Source organism: Mauremys mutica, chromosome 18, assembly GCF_020497125.1.
Source record: "Mauremys mutica isolate MM-2020 ecotype Southern chromosome 18, ASM2049712v1, whole genome shotgun sequence".
Classification (NCBI taxonomy): Eukaryota; Metazoa; Chordata; order Testudines; family Geoemydidae; genus Mauremys; species Mauremys mutica.
This window is the reverse complement of record NC_059089.1, coordinates 2,099,351-2,115,409: the sequence shown is the minus strand read 5'-3', so window position 1 is coordinate 2,115,409 and position 16,059 is coordinate 2,099,351. Positions and strand designations below refer to the sequence as shown.

General features: G+C 53.1%; 1 protein-coding gene and 1 pseudogene across 1 annotated transcript; one reads left to right on the top strand and one right to left on the bottom strand.

Annotated features, from left to right (window-relative positions):
• The window catches only part of LOC123352277, a 154,320-nt pseudogene that overhangs the window by 34,132 nt on the left and 104,129 nt on the right, over positions 1-16,059 (bottom strand).
• Positions 2,835-3,740, top strand: LOC123352279 (zinc finger protein 551-like; the record flags this gene model as incomplete). The annotated part of the gene is made up of 1 exon (XM_044992140.1): positions 2,835-3,740. A coding segment is annotated over one exon (906 nt), but the record flags the coding sequence as incomplete, so codon positions are not given.

Here is a 16,059-nt window from a genome sequence, read left to right as displayed (position 1 = left end):
AGCGGACGAAGCCCTTCCGGCGTTCGCCACAGCTGTTTGTGGCGGTTGCCGACCGCATGAAAGGCGAGCCGGTCTCCTCGCAGCGGATTTCCTCCTGGGTGACGGCATGTATCCGGACATGTTACGAGCTTGCTCGCGTGCCACCATGCCGCCTCACCGCTCACTCGACAAGAGCGCAAGCCTCGTCTGCCGCCTTCCTGGCCCATGTCCCCATCCAGGACATCTGTAGAGCGGCCACCTGGTCTTCTGTTCACACCTTCGCTTCCCACTACGCGTTGGTGCAGCAATCCAGAGACGATGCAGCCTTCGGCTCCGCAGTCTTACACTCTGCCACGTCTCGCTCCGACCCCACCGCCTAGGTAAGGCTTGGGAATCACCTACATGGAATGCATAGGAGCAATCACTCGAAGAAGAAAAGACGGTTACTCACCGTAGTAACTGTTGTTCTTCGAGATGTGTTGCTCCTATCCATTCCAGACCCGCCCTCCTTCCCCACTGTCGGAGTAGCTGGCAAGAAGGAACTGAGGAGCGGATGGGCCGGCTGGGGTATATATTCAGCGCCATGGCGGCGCCACTCCAGGGGGCGCCCAGCCGGCCCGCCGGAGTTGCTAGGGTAAAAATGTTCTGAAGAGCCGTGCACGCGCGGCGCGCACATCTACATGGAATGGATAGGAGCAATACATCTTGAAGAACAACAGTTACTACGGTGAGTAACCATCTTTTTCACAACCACAAGCATTGATAAGGGATTTCTTGCCAGACAGGCTGCTGTCAAACTAGGTTTTCTTTAACCATTTTAAGATCTGTTTCTTTATCTGGTGGTGATGGGCACTATCAGGACAGGATCATCTTCCTAACAGCCCAGTAGCACCTTATTTCAGTGTGACTGGTTTGGGATGTGAGGATGTGACCCTTCGCTTCCCAGCTTATGGCTGCCCCTGCTGCTTAGCCAAAGGCCTTAGCCTAAGAACAAGGCCTCAGACGATCCTAGTGAGAGAAGGCCCAGACACAGGCAGACTGTGATTTTGATTCTTTGTTTTTATACCCCTGTGTAGCAGGGTGGTCCCTTGCTCCTGCCCTGAAGGATTAAAAACAGCCTGGGAGGGGGCTGTGGCTGGAGAAAGCAGCCTTTAGGCTGGGCTGATTGGGGGAAGTGGCTGCAGCTGGGGCCATGCCCCAGACAGACTCAGCTGGCCCTATAAAGACAGAGAAGCCAGGGGCAGACAAGAGTCTCCCTCTGCCTGTAGAGGAAGAAGGGCCTGGCTGCAGGGAGCTAGACACAGGGTACCTGAGTGGAGCAGGGATGGGGAAAGGCAGAGAAGCTGGGGAGCTCCTGCCTGGAAAGCCCCAGGCTGCGGCCTAGCACAAAGCCAACAGGTACTGGGGGATTGCAGAGGCAGGCTAGGGGTAGGCAAAGGCAGCAGGTCCAAACCCCTTTGCCTATGGTGAGTGGCTGACACTGCAGTCTGCCCCAGTGAACGGGGGCTAGATGGAGACTAGGCAGTAACTGAGGCAAAGTGGGGATAGTGGTTTGGGGGTTCCCCAGGGAGGGGAGACCCAGATTGGTGGGGTACTGCCAGTGGGTAGCACCCCAAATAAAGGGGCACCGGGTCCAGGGAGGGGCAGGGGGGCCAGAGGACAGGCGGATCACCGGCCTGCAGAAAGCGCTCCAGAGCTGGAATGAGCTAATTCCCAGGAGTCACCAGCAGAAGGCACCGCAGGGGTGAGTCCGCTCAGCTACACCCTGTAACCAGCTACGTGATAAAAATACACCTAACAGTGGGTTCTACCCCTTCCCCCATTCTGTGTCTGTCTTGTATATTTAGATTGTAAATTCTTCAGGGCATGGGCCATCTACTATTCTCTGTTTGTGCTTTGCCTAGCACAATGGGGACCCACTGTTAGTTGCTCCTTAGGCACTAAGGTAGTTCATATGATTTATTATAATAACTCTCCTGCCACTTTGAGCCAAGGAAGCTGGCCTTGGGATGTTACTGCTTAAAAATGAGCTGGGGGTTAAAACCATGGAATATTCTTTGTGACAAGTATCCCACAAATTCCACTGACCTCCCTTGTTTTCTTTGCCTGGAGTAGGGTTTCCTATTTCCAAACCTGATGTGATCTCGCAGCTGGAACAAGGGGAAGAACCGTGGGTCCCGGACCTCCAGGGCTCTGAGAAAGAAGTGCTTCCAAGAGCTGCCTGCACAGGTGAAGAATTGGTTAAACCAACTCAAAAACTGTGCGGGAATGCAGGAAACATTTGGGATGCCCTACAAAGACCCTGTGAGCTCTTCAAGTTCAGGATTGTCCCCTGCAGATGTGGAATCATTATGGCAGATGTCACTCATGGCTTCCCTCCTATTCTGACTGACAACTGGCAGCAGGTTGCTCCCTGATCTCGCTTTCCCCTGAGTGTTCTCATGAGATGCAGACCAAAACTGATCCCTTCCTCTCTCCTCTGGGGAAAATCAGCTCCTGATAGGTTTGATCTCTCCCACACATATTTTGGATTGTTCATCCCTTTTTCCATTCCTCTCTCTGAAATTTTCTTTCTTTCTGGCGCAGGTAGTGACCTATGCCTGGATTCTCTGTGTCTCCCATCAGGTGATGGGATGGTGAGTCAGAATGAGGAGGAGACACTCCAGCAGGAAGATGCTGAGCAAAGAGAACCACGTGGAACTTTATCAGGAAGACTCAAAGGGAATGTTTCCAGGAGTTGTGCACTCCCAGAAAAACCAAAAGCCTGTGAGACTCAGCAGAGGCCAGAGGAAAACTTTAGTAGCCACTTAGACCTTATAACAAGTGACAGAATCAACTTGGAAGAGACACACTACATGTGCCATGAGTGCGGGAAAAGCTTCAATCAGAGCTCTGCCCTTATCACACATAGGAAAATCCACATGGGTAAGAAAGCTTATGAATGTTCTGAGTGTGGGAAATGCTTCATTTGTCATTCAGCCCTCATCTTACATCAGAGAATCCACACAGGAGAGAGGCCTTACACGTGCTCTGAGTGCGGGAAAAGCTTCAGTCGGAGCTCACACCTTATCAGACATCGGAGAATCCACACAGGGGAGACGCCCTACATGTGCTCTGAGTGTGGGAAAAGTTTCGGGCGGAGCTCTGCCCTTATCAGACATGAGAGAATCCACACAGGGGAAACACCCCCCACATGCACTGAGTGCGGGAAAAGCTTCAGTTACAGCTCAGCCCTTATCAGACATCAGAAAATCCACGCAGGGGAGATGCCCTACACATGCTCTGAGTGCAGGAAAAGCTTCAGTCGGAGCTCAAACCTTATCACACATCAGAGAATCCACACAGGAGAGAAGCCTTACACGTGCTCTGAGTGCGGGAAAAGCTTCACTCAGAACTCAGACCTTATCAGACATCAGAGAATCCACACAGGGGAGACGCCCTACACGTGCGCTGAGTGCGGGAAAAGCTTCAGTCTGCGCTCACGCCTTATCACACATCAGAGAATCCACACAGGAGAGACGCCCTACACGTGCTCTGAGTGCGGGAAAAGCTTCAGTTATAGCTCAGCCCTTATCAGACATCAGAGAATCCACACAGGGGAGACACCCCCCACATGCACTGAGTGCGGGAAAAGCTTCAGTTACAGCTCAGCCCTTATCAGACATCAGAGAATCCACACAGGGGAGACGCCCTACACATGCGCTGAGTGCAGGAAAAGCTTCAGTCTGTGCTCACACCTTATTAGACATCAGAAAATCCACATGAGAGAGAACTGTAATAAATCCTTTGACTAGGGTGGGCAAAATAAAAAAAAAATCACATTTCCTAATTCCCACATTGTGATTTTTGCACCATCTTCACCGTGGTCTCTCAGCTCCCCCAGATGAGTTACCTGCTTCTGCCTTTTGCAGCTCACCCTTCTTCGGGGTCTGTCCTGTGATCTTTTCTATCAACTCCTTTCCTTTTGAGCCAGGAATGTTCATCAGCTCCTGGAGGTTTGATCCCAACAAGGGACACTGAGGCAAAAAGTATCTGTGCCTTCCATCCGCTAGGGCTGTACATGGCGTCGGCTGCTCAAGTTAGTCATCTTGGTGTAAAAAGACAATTAGAGTTGTTGTGCAGATGCAGCCCAGATGCAGGGGTTGGCATTAGCTTTCCCCTTGACCTGACCTAAACTCCATCACTTTCCCTGGTCTAAACAAACCCTGAGCATCACGGTTATACTGTTCCCCCATTTCACAGCAATTGTTAGTCATCGAGTTCTCCCTTCGGAAACCAATTGTTTCATTCCCAGTTGCTCTGATGTTGCTTCAGGTTGTGCTGCAGAGCAGATATTTTTGCTACTATTTTCCTCACTTAAAATATATTGAACTATAAGAAAGAGCAGGAACAGGGCAGGGATAGGGGAAAATGTCATTTCACCTGCTGTAACAACAGACGTAGTTAGGGTAAGTCAGAGGGATTCCCTTATTCCCCATCACCATTCCAATCCCCCTGTTGTTCAATTGGTTAGGTCAGTATTTTTTCTAAAGGGCTGGGAAGAAGATTCCCTAGTAAATTATTTGGAACTAAGCAAAATACCCATGTATTTCACGACGAAAGCAGTTGTGGCCCAGGCCCTGCAGGAGGTCGCTCCTGAAGAGATCTCCTTCCTAAATCAGCTGCATGTTGCCTATTATTTGGGAAATACAATCCCTATTGAGGTAGGGATGGAAAAATGGAAGTGACATTTCTGTTCAGCTCACCCCTGGGAGATGCTGCAAATGTGTAGAAAATGAAATCCGTGTTGAATGTGATATAGCTGCAGAAAGATCCTATTTTTAATAGAGACCTGACATTTGCTATCTTACAGGGATTCTAAGCTGCACCTGAATTTAGTCCCTAATTTAAATCTGTGCCTCCAGATTAAAGAAATAAAAGGGCATAGTTGGGGGAGTTGTACCTCACTGTCGCTACTGATCTGTTGTGCGGTTGGTGAAGAATTCTATGCCAGAGAAGTGTGAAATTACTCCATGTAAGATCAAAGATTTGACAAGAACTCGGGTAGAAATTGCAGATACTAGTGGTTGGTTTTCACCCCAGAGATGGAAGCTATGGTGACCTGTGGCCCAGGTAAACTATTTTTAGAACCTGCTCCCTAATTAACTGGCACACTCATAAAGGACGCCATTATTAAATTGGGAACAACCGTCTTTTATCATTTGGCTCCAAAGTTAGATGAAGCACAGAGAGAGACAGCTGATTCCTTCAGAGCCATTCCATGCCTATGGGTCCCAATCTGGCTGCCTTGTTGGACAAGAAGCACTTCCATGCTGGGCAAATGATGGTAGCCAATGGGGGAATGTATGAGATTCCAAGTTCAGACTGCAGGATACATGAATGCTGAGTCCCGAGGCTGTGATTTGGCAGGAGATGTCAAAATCTGAAGTGGTGATGGGTGTGTGATAGGACCTTTTCTGGGTTGGTTTTTTTTATTTTTCATTTTTATTTATTTAATTAATTTTTGTTTTGTTTTTGCAACCAGTTATTTTTATAGGTGGTGAGGCCGCTTTTCCTTTTGAGCACAACTGTTTCACCCTCAGGCCTGGCTCTGGAAACCTCCTCAGTGCTGGCCTTGTGTTTCTTTCATGTTTAATATGCTAGGGTTCACACATCCACACTACATGCTGTTCACAGCAACAGATACTTTGAGAAACCTGCTGGCCTAAGTGGGCCTTTTCCAAACGGTCATTGGCCCAAAGTCTGCCTCAATTCAGCTGGATTGGGACAGGCCTGTATCACAGGAGTGGTTCACACCTGATTTGCCCAGAGACCCTGGGGGAGTTGTGGTGAGATAGGATAAGTAGGAATCAACAACAATGAAGTTAAAGGCAATGGTGAAAAACCCTCATCTTGCAGGTCAACAAGCCTGTTCTGTTCATTCCCTCTGACGCATCTGGCACTGGTCACTCTCAGGCAGCACACTGGGCTAGATGGACCATTGGTCTGACCCAGTTTGACCAGTCTTGGGTTCTTAGTTAAGCCATCTACGGCCTTGTCTACACTGGCAGGTTTCTGTACAGTAAACCAGATTTCTGTGGTGTAACTCCTGAGGTGTGCACACTGCCAAGCCACTTAGTGCACAGAAACTGCACAGTTGCAGCGCTGTAAAAATCCACCCTGACAAGAGGCGTACAGCTTCTGCACCGGGGCTACAGCGCCGCGGTACCAGTGTAGACACCCTGCTTGATTACAGCGCTGCAGCTGGCCTCGGGTAGGTGTCCCACAATCCCTGCTCTCTCCTCTCTGGTCAGCGGTTTGAACTGCATGGCCCTCAGGTGACCAACCGTGAACCCCACCCTTTAAATTCCTTGGGAATTTTGAATGTCCCACTTCCCACAGAGACTGATTATGGTTACAGACCCCTCCTGAAATTAGAGCAGGATATTGTAAAGCTTTATCTCATAGTACAGTAACACAATTCAAACCTGTCGGCACAGAGGAGAAAGCACTCCTTCAGTTCACATTTATTGTTACTGATCTCACTGACAAACTTCCTTTTCTCGGGGCTGCTCCCAGCACTTTAGGGAGTTTTTCCTCTTTTCCCATCCAGCTGTGGTTACGGGACTGCAGCAGCTCCCCGGATGGCCAGCTTTGCTCTTTCGCTTACATCAGGCCTGCACAACACGCGGCCCGGGTGGGCTCACTGTGCGGCCCGTGGGAGGTGAGTAGGCAAGTGGCAGGTGAGAGAGCGGGGCTGAAGAGGCGGGTGGCCAGTGGCGGGGGCTGAGTCGGCGAGCCGGGAGGGTGGGGAGCTGAGGAGGCGAGTGGGGGGGCAGTGGCGGGGGCTGAGGAGGCGAGCCGGGAGGGTGGGAGGCTGAGGAGGCGAGTGGGGGGGCAGTGGCAGGGGCTGAGGAGGCGAGCTGGGAGTGGGGGGGTGAGGAGGCGAGTGGGGGGGCAGTGGCAGGGGCTGAGGAGGCGAGCTGGGAGTGGGGGGCTGAGGAGGCGAGCCGGGAGGGTGGGGAGCTGAGGAGGCGAGTGGGGGGCCAGTGGCGGGGGCTGAGGAGGCGAGCCGGGAGGGTGGGGGGCTGAGGAGGCGAGTGGGGGGGCAGTGGCGGGGGCTGAGGAGGCGAGCCGGGAGGGTGGGGGGCTGAGGAGGTGAATGGTGAGTCAGTGGCTGACCTGTTCTGCTGATCTGGTCTGGCTCCCAGCCCCTCTCCAAGGGTTGCAGCTGTCTGGAGGTGCTGCCTTCTTCAGTCCCACCTCATTCACTCCACAGGCGACTGATTACCAAGCGGGAGGAAGATCTTATTCTACTTCTAGCAAAGAGACAAAATTCTTTTACCTTAATTGTACTACCTTAGGGGCCCCCTATAACTTATTACCAAGGTTCAATGTTTTGGTGGGGCAGCGCTGGGGAAGGAGGGTTTGTTTCCGTGGAGCAGGCGGTGCTGGGGGGGGGCAGTATTTCAGGGGGGCTGGGCGGCGCTGGGGTGATGTGTTTTGGGGGGGCCTTGGCGGTGCTGGGGGGGGGTCAGCAGGGCTAGGGGGGTTCGGCCCTCAGCTGTTTTCTTTGGAGTAATATGGCCCTCGCCACTTTACGATTTGTGCAGGCCTGACTTACATCCTTCACTGCTTTGGACGAAGCTGCATTTGCCACCAGTTTAATCCATAGCTGAGACCTCAGGTACCAGCAGCTAGTTACAAAGGCTCAATTCCCATTGCCAGCAGTGGGAGGTTATCCTGGGCTGTCAGAGCCTCAGGATTTTTTTAAACTTCTCTCCCTGCTCAAGCCTTTAATCATTCCTGTGGCTCTTCTCTGAACCCTCTGCAATTTACTAGGGAAAGCAGCCAACCCATGAACCAACCAAACCAAACCAGGCTGGTCTGACGGATGTAACAATCTATTGCCTTCCAAGGTTGAATACAAATCAGCTCATTCTATTCACCCAAGAGTTCCACTTTAAGGACTTTTTGTTTTCTAGTTCCAGTCAAATCCTGTGCAACAGCATCATTGTTAACTCACCACTTGGTCACTTCACATTCACAGGTTCCCAAAGTTGGCAGGTCCAAGTCTTTCCTCCCACATGCTCTCACTGGGGGAAGCCTCCTTGGCTTCAGCATCTCTTCAGACCAACCTTGGACCTTTCAGCATCCCTGTTCCACCCCAAGACCTTCCAGTCATGAGTCCACCTGAATCGGACACCTGGGAAAGCCTTACACCCCCCCTGAAGGGGAGTCCTGCACCCCCAACTTCCACAGTCACCAGTGACTCTCCGCCAGCGCTGTACAACAGAAGGTTCGTTAGGGGTCTGGGATCCAGCCTGGGAAAGTTCTGTGTTCGCACAGGAAGCAGGAAGATTCAGCAACGTCCATCTTGGGGAGACCCCGAACTCAGAGCCTGGGCTCTCCCCTCGAGTCCCGAACCCAGCAGACTCCTTGCTCCCAAGAGCCCAACTCAGCCAGGCCCGTTTGCCCCTCTTCTGTCCTTTGTTCTGTTTCCCTGGCAACCTGCTCACCTGGCCTCCAGCTCGTTCTTTGTTCTCCGACTCCTCCCAACCAGCTGGCCTCTTGCAGCAGGTGCGCCCCGGCCATCGGTTGCTAGGAGACAGAATTTGTGGCCATTGTCTGGGCCCAGGCAGCTCGACAGCAGCCACACCTGCCCTTTGGGGGTCTCTGCCAAGATTTAACCCCCTTGTCCCACCACCGAGATCAGTGGTCCCAACACACTTCAGGGTCATGTCCCCCCTTACCTTTTTCCATGTCCCCCATGGTCCACGGCTGGGAATGGTGCCACTGCTACAGGCAAAGGGACGCAGACAGGGGTGAGAGGACAGGCAGGGGCCAGAGCTGGGGGTGCCAGTGACAGCTTGCAAGGGGGCAGGTGCTGGCTTGAGTGACTGGGATGTAGGAAAACCCAGCCTGCCCCTCCGGGCCAAGTCCACTGGTTGTCTCCTGTGTTGTGACATCCAGGTTTAAATCTTCCCAGCATGTGCTGCGGCTCGTGTATTAAGCCCTCCTGGTTGGCCTGGTCATTGCCAAAGTAGCTCAGTTGGGATTGCATTAGATTGAAGATCTGAAGGTTTCTGGTTTGATACCAGGCTTTAGCACCCCCTTCACCCTGGGTGTGTCGTGCTGGCCTTTCTTCTGGGTGTGCAGCTGTGCCTTGAACTCACCAGTTTTCCTCATTTCAGAGGCAACACTCGCAGAGGGCGTGTGTGGGGTCCTGTGCCCCACCTGGGTTAGCTATCACCTGCTACATCCTGTGGTGCTGCCAGGCTCCCTCCCTGCACAGCAGCTGCTGGAGGGGTGAGTGGAGAGGGGCTGCCTTTGCTGCTTCCTCTCCCTGCACTGTTCACAGCTGGGAGGGGCTGTTGATCATAAGGGGGGTGGGGCTGAACCTTGACATTGTGCCCCCTCCCTTCAGGAGACACCAGTCGTCTGTACCTGATTGCCAGCTCCTCAGCCAGAGGAAAAAGTGGTTTTCTGCACCTGAGCTGCCAGCTCTTCCTTTCTTTCTCATGAAGGGGAGGAAAAAATCTCTTTTTCAAACCCCAGTCCTACCGTTGACCAAGGTCTGACTTTCTAAGTTCCTGCTACAGTGGAGGATTTAGAGTTAGTGGGGCCCTGTGCGCATAAAGTCCATGCAACAATCCCCCTTCCTCCGAGCCCTGGTATGTCTCCAGTAGCTGCTGTCCCTTGGTTGCAGGGAAGGAAGTTTCCACCCATCCAGGAGACCCCAGCCTGGGACTAAAGTCAGCTTCGGGCTTCTCTCTCCCCTCTTGGAATCAAGTTCATGTTTTTACCAAGAGTTAAAGCAGCCTGAACCCCCAGAGTCTGGATCAATGTCACAAGTTCCCAGTGTCTCCGTGGAAGAGAATTTGTTAAATCCCAGATGAGTGGAGTTAAATCAGTTCTTAGCCTGAGTCCTTAGGTCTTAATCCTGAGGATATTGTCCCACCATGAAGCCATTTCCCACCTCTCTTTCATACAGAAGCACAATTTTCTTTGTACAGACACAGGAACAGCAAGATCTTTCTCTGTCCCTTGTGCAAAGCAGAAGGCCAAATTCCATGGAAACAATAGACAAGCAGGGGGCTCTGGGCACATCCAGCCCTGGCCGTGAGATGTTCCCTCCCCTCTTTCTTTATGCTGCTGCTGTTATTTCATGGATTGTCTGGGATGGGGAAAAGCTGAGTTCACTCCAGGTGGAGGGGAAAAGAACCCTGGCAATCTCAGGGAAAACCCAACCCCTGCTACCAGGATCACTGAGGTGCTGGGAATCTGCCTGGGAAAGGGACTGTGTGAATTGTCAAGGTGGGGAATGAATAACAATCTACAACTAGATCCACTTCATTAACCACCGACAGGCTAATCCTGCTGCAGATAAAAAGGAAACTGGGAGCGATTCTTTGCTGTCAGCCATAGAAACAGTGACCCAATTGCACTGCAGTGAATGTGCTGGGGAAAGCTGGAGTTTACAGGCAGGTGGAAATAGTGGATCCTAGAAATACTTGGAGTCCCCCACACCGCATCTGCCACCAGGGTTGGGTGTTGAGCTGCTCACAGAGTCCCTCACCACCATTAACCTTCTAGCAGGGGATTGCAGCACCTGGTTTGCATGTATGAGGCTCTGCTTTGCATCTCCAGGTTCTTTTCTTCACACTGCAGCTTTGCTCGTGCCCATCTCGGATGTGACCCAGCATCTCCCTGCCCAAGTTTCAGTCCTGCTCAGTGAGGGGCAAGTGACAATTGCATGGAAGGTCATGGGGTGGGGAAGGGGTTGCTCCTAAGTCACCTTGGTACATTTAAGATTCCCACCTGCTGTGCTCCTTGGGACAGTGGTAGATGGGAAGGGTGAATCCTCCAGCACTGGAGGGAAAGGTCCCATCTGCACAGCCCGAGAGGCAAGGAAACAGAGGGGCAGTCAGTGCTCAGAGAGGAGAGAGGTCAGTGATTTACACCCACCAGGAGACACTGTCTTTTTGAGGCGAGTGCTGCTGGCTTGGAATGGTGTCGACGATGGATAGAAAAAAGGCTGGAGTCAGTGACAGAGGGGACCACAGAAGGGGAAGGGGAATGGCAGCCCCACAGAAGGTTCTGGGTGCTCAGATGCCCCCAGTTATTGCACCCTGGCCTGTCACAGAGAGAGAAAAGACACCGAGGGACCCAGCCCCCCTACAGTGATCCCATGGACAAGAACCTGGTTAGGAGTGGGGTGAAGGTTCCCTCTGGGCAAAGGGGAGCTGAAATCCCTCCGTGTCCTGGAATTTAAGCAATGAAAGCTTCAAACCCTGCACGGGTGTGGGCTGAGGTGCATCAGCAGAAGATTGGGCTGGAGGAACATCCGTGCTAATCTACATTTCTGCTTGCTTGTTTTTTGGCAGGTTAAATAAATGGAGCCTCTGCTCCAGTCTCTCCCAGGGGCCTAACGTTGCTTTGCACAACGATAAATCTTGGAACAGGATAGAAATGAAATAGCTGTAGTGTATGGTGGCAGAACCTAAAGAATGAATACCCTCCGGATTCTTCTGTGTGCATTGACTCCAAACAGGAGCTGTAATTTGACTTGTTTTGCGGCTGCGGCTGGCAAACAAAATATCAGGACAAAGTCATTCCAGTGATTGTGACCCTGGGTTTGAGGAGGCTTTGGTCTTATTAAAATGGAATTAGCATGTTACACTTGTGTTTTTAAAGGTGGCTTCCCCAAGCAATCCCAAGTTGTTCTTCCCACAGCTGGGTGATGGGGGCAGCAGGGGATCTCCCCAATCTGGGGGAATCTCTCTGAGCCCCACAGGTAGTTCTCCAGTCTTTCTCCCCGTAACCACACACACCACTCCCCTCCCCGTTATCAATGTTTTAAAGTGACCCCACCCTCCCTTTATGGGATACAGACTCTCTGTGACAGAGACTGACTGGGGCTCCTCTCTGCATGGCCCCAGTGGGGAAGGAAAGAGACTGGGGGGGCAGGAAGTAGATGGGCAGAAGGAGTCAAACTGAGCCTTGCCGTCAAATGGGAGGTCTTGCAGGGAGCTCTGCGCCTCACTGGACAGCCCGGACAGCAGGAACCACAATGCCCTTCTCATGGACATTGCTCTGCTCCCCTGGCTCCCAGCCATGCTGTCGGTGAGTGCTGGGGGGCGGTTCCCCCCTAACCTGGGAGCCAGGGGAGCGGAGCAGGCTGGGGCTGGGTCACTCCACTGCCCGCAGGAAGTGGCCAGTCTACCCTCCCCCTGCACCCGTGGAGGCCTGGGGCCAGCTCCCCCCCACCCCCCACGGAGGCCTGGGCCCCCAGCCTGCTCCACTCCCCTAGCTCCCAGGCTTTGGGGGAGGCGGCGTGGCTGGGAGCCAGGGGAGCGGAGCAGGCTGGGGCCGGGTCGCTCCACTTACCATGCAGTGAGTGCAGGGTCGGGCTGGCTGCAGTCTTCAGGGGAGTGGGGGCAGGGAGGGGGTGGGAAGAGCTGGAGCTGGGGCTGGAATAGCACGCAGCTGCACAGGGCACCAAGTGCCCCAAATTTCCTGGTGCCCTACGCAGCTGCCTACTTTGCCTATGGGTAAGGAGGGCCCTGCCTGCCCCACCTCTTCCCCATGGCCCCCGCCCCACCGCTTCCCTGCCCCAGCCCCAGCCACACCCCACTCCCCTGAGCAATGCAGGCAGGGCCAGGCCTGCACTCACCGGCAGTGGGAAGTGCAGCAGCCTGGCCCCAGCTGCGCTGCCAGTGAGTGCTGGGGGGTGGTTCCCCCCTGTCCCCCAAGTCAGGCCTGCCCCACCCTGCAGAGGCCTGGGGCCAGCCCTCCCAGACACTTAGGCCTGCCACCCGCCCCCTACGCGGGGACTGCGTAGGGCCCCAGAATAGCTAGGGATGGCCTGGATGGCGACCTGCATGGACTACGCACGGGACGGTTGCTGAGCAGCGAACAGTATCGGGAACATTTCCTTGACCGAGACCGGTACCAAGTCGGGGGCGACTGCGGCGATCCCAGCGGCAGGTTGCCTCTGGACCGCGGGGCCAACATTGGCGGTGCTCCTGGTACCAGCATGGCCATAACGTTCCAAGCCGCTTGCAGGGCCTCTGGCGTGGAGAGCCTCCGGACATCCGGGGAAGCCTGCTCTGAATGGGCCGGGCTACTCTGCTCAACCTGAGTTGGAGGCCGAGAGGCCAATGGGGACCAAGGACTGCCCAGAATGGGTCTAGCCTCTCCACCAGTCTTGCTCTGGTGCCACGGCAAAGAAGGCCTCCTCTTAGCCTTCTTGGTGTGTCCCATGGATGGGGAGCGGTGCTGACTGGTAGATGGCGCTGGTGAGTCACCGCGTACTGACACCATGGTACCCGGTGCCAACTCAGAGCTGCGCGCCGGAGTTGCGGTCAACGCCAACTCCTTCAGGATGGCCCAGAACCTAATGTCTCTTTCTCTCTTTGTCCAAGGCTTAGTCAACTTGCAAATCTTGCAGCGATCGCTGAGATAGGTTTCACCCAAACAGCCTAAACAGTCTGTGTGAGGATCATTCACTGACATCGGTCGCCTGCAAGTGTTGCACGACTTAAAACCCGGGGCATGGGGCATGCTCTGGCCCAGGCGCACTAACTAAACTAAACTTAACTAATCAACTACTAACTACAGGTACCATACACTGAATGAACAAGCGTTCTGGGCATGAGCTGGAGCAAAGCTGGAGCAGAGCAGTTCCCAAGCACCTTCACTGGCAGCAAGAAGGAACTGAGGGTGGGGGGAGCGCGCAGCACCCCTTATACCACATCATGGAGGCGCCACTCCAGGGGTCGCTCGGGGCGCTCCCCTATGGGTACTGCTAGGGGGAAAACTTCCGACACCAGTGCATGCGGCGAGCACGCACACCTATTGTGGAATACACATAAACAATCACTCGAAGAAGAAGTTAAGTTTTCCCTTTGGGAAACTATCAGGCTGAAGCAATTGTATTGATTGTGACACTCGAATCGAAGGATTATTTAATATTATAAATAAACGAGTGTAAACCTGAGCTTGTTGTTTTCAAACTGGTTTTCCCAACTCAGTTCCCAATTCTTTTCTAGAAAGGCCTCCAGGACACCTGCCCCCCCCCCCCCCCAGCAGAAGTGGCAAGGAAAACACTCCCCAGTGCTGCTCTTAGTCCCAGGTGGATTGTTAAGTGGTGCTGGGAGTTGGTTTGTTTGGTGCTGAGAAAGCTGCCAGGCAGGTCTCTGGGCAGCAGATCTCCCTGCTTCCAACACACAGCAGACTCCTTTCCTGCCCCAGTCACTGCTGTAGGAGGGTCCTATATACACTGAGCCTAAAACTTTTTCCAAGCCTTCTTAGTGCAGTTGGCAGCGTGTCAGTCTTGTAATCTGAAGATCCTGAGCTCAAATCTTAGAGAAAGCAACTGCTTTTACTCCCGGCTTCAGATTTTCTAAAGGAAATCAGAGAAAAGAGACTATAGCAGAGTGGTTTCTAGACACCCTCCCATCCATCCAACACACAGAGACTTTTCCAAGGCATTAACTTTTCCTTCTCCTTTATGACTCTTTAATGCAGCTGGAAATACTGGTTCCTGGAAGCCCCTTTCCAGAGAGCACACGATCGTAGTGCAGAGAGAAAGCTGGGAGCTGCCAGCTTGTTGTGGGCAAGTAGTTAAAGGGATGCACAAAAAATCCACTCAGGCCATTGCCCCCCATCCTCACCCCCAAGCAGCTTTGAATCCTGATGACTGTGATGCTGAGATTCCACTGCCTCAGCATCCTCGACCCCCCTGGAGGCCGGTGTAGAGTCCTTAGATCCCTGCTCATAGTTCAGACCAATGGCAGTGCCCCACCAGGCCCACACTCGGAGCCCACAGTGACTACATAGGGGCCCACAAATATGTTTTGTGCCAGGGCCCACAGAAGGTTAATCCGGCCCTGACTGCCTGAGCACCATTTCAGCCCCACATTTTTGGGTGGACCTCCCACAGCGGGAGCTGCAGAGCCCTCCCCTGCAAAAAAAAAACAACACACACACACACCGGTGTTCGGAGGGGAACAGGAGGAAGGACAAAAGAAGCAAGAGAAGAAGCGAAAGGAGGGAGGGAGGGATGGAGGAAAAGGTGAAACGAAAAGGACAAACCCTAATGTCCCCAGTGATTCTAAGGGACAAAATCCCAGGTGCGGAATAAAATTCTGCCTCCTTAAGCTTGTGTTTTCCATGCCTAGAATTCAACTGTCACCAGATGGATCAGACTGAACAGGTTTCAGACCTCGAGGAGGCTCTTACCTTCTAAACAGGGACGGCTGTTTTCCAGTAAAATCACTAAAAGGGAAGGAGAAAACTCGAAAGAGGTTCCTCCTGGAGCTCACGTCCGTGAACCCGAATACTCTCTCAGTCCTCAAAGAGAGACCTGGAGAAGGAGACTTGCTGGAGCAAAGCCACAGGGGTCTCTGAGGTGTCCCTGGCCCCTCGCCCCTGTCCTGCCTGGCTGATGTCAGCATCTCTCTGTGAGGTCACCACCTCCCCACCACCTTCAACCAATAGGCTGAGGTCCTGCAAAAGGCCTTTGTGATGTCACTGCCACACCCCTCCCTTGCTGTGCCAATGTCCTGCCCCTGGCCAGGCACTTTGGAGGTTTGAGCTACTCCCTGTGGATCACCCCACTCAAGGAGCATTCGTTCTAGGCAGCAAGCCGGCTAGACAGGGAAACATCAGACGCTGCTCCCACTGCTACACTCAGTTTTTCAGAAATTAGTCGACTTTATGGCCAGAAGAGACCATTAGAGCATCTAATCTGACCCCCTGCGTATCACAGGCCTCCTGTATGACACAATAGTGAGTTTATTACGCAGGGTCCACCCCTCCCTCACTGTGAATAGTACATGAACCAGCCTTGTAATGGAGCTGCGATTTCCCAAGAACTTCAAGCAAAATACACCAGTTTCATAAAACAGATTTATTAACTACAGAAAGATGGAGTGCCTCAGTAGCCCCTGGGATCACAGTTAAAGTTGCCCCTGCCCCAAAATCTGAAATGGCCCCTGGTGAGCCAGGAGCAGCCACAGGGCTGCAGGGTATCTGGGGCTCCAGCAAGATGCAGCCCCCGTGTGAGAGCGCAAAGCCCAGCTTGAGCTGCAGGCA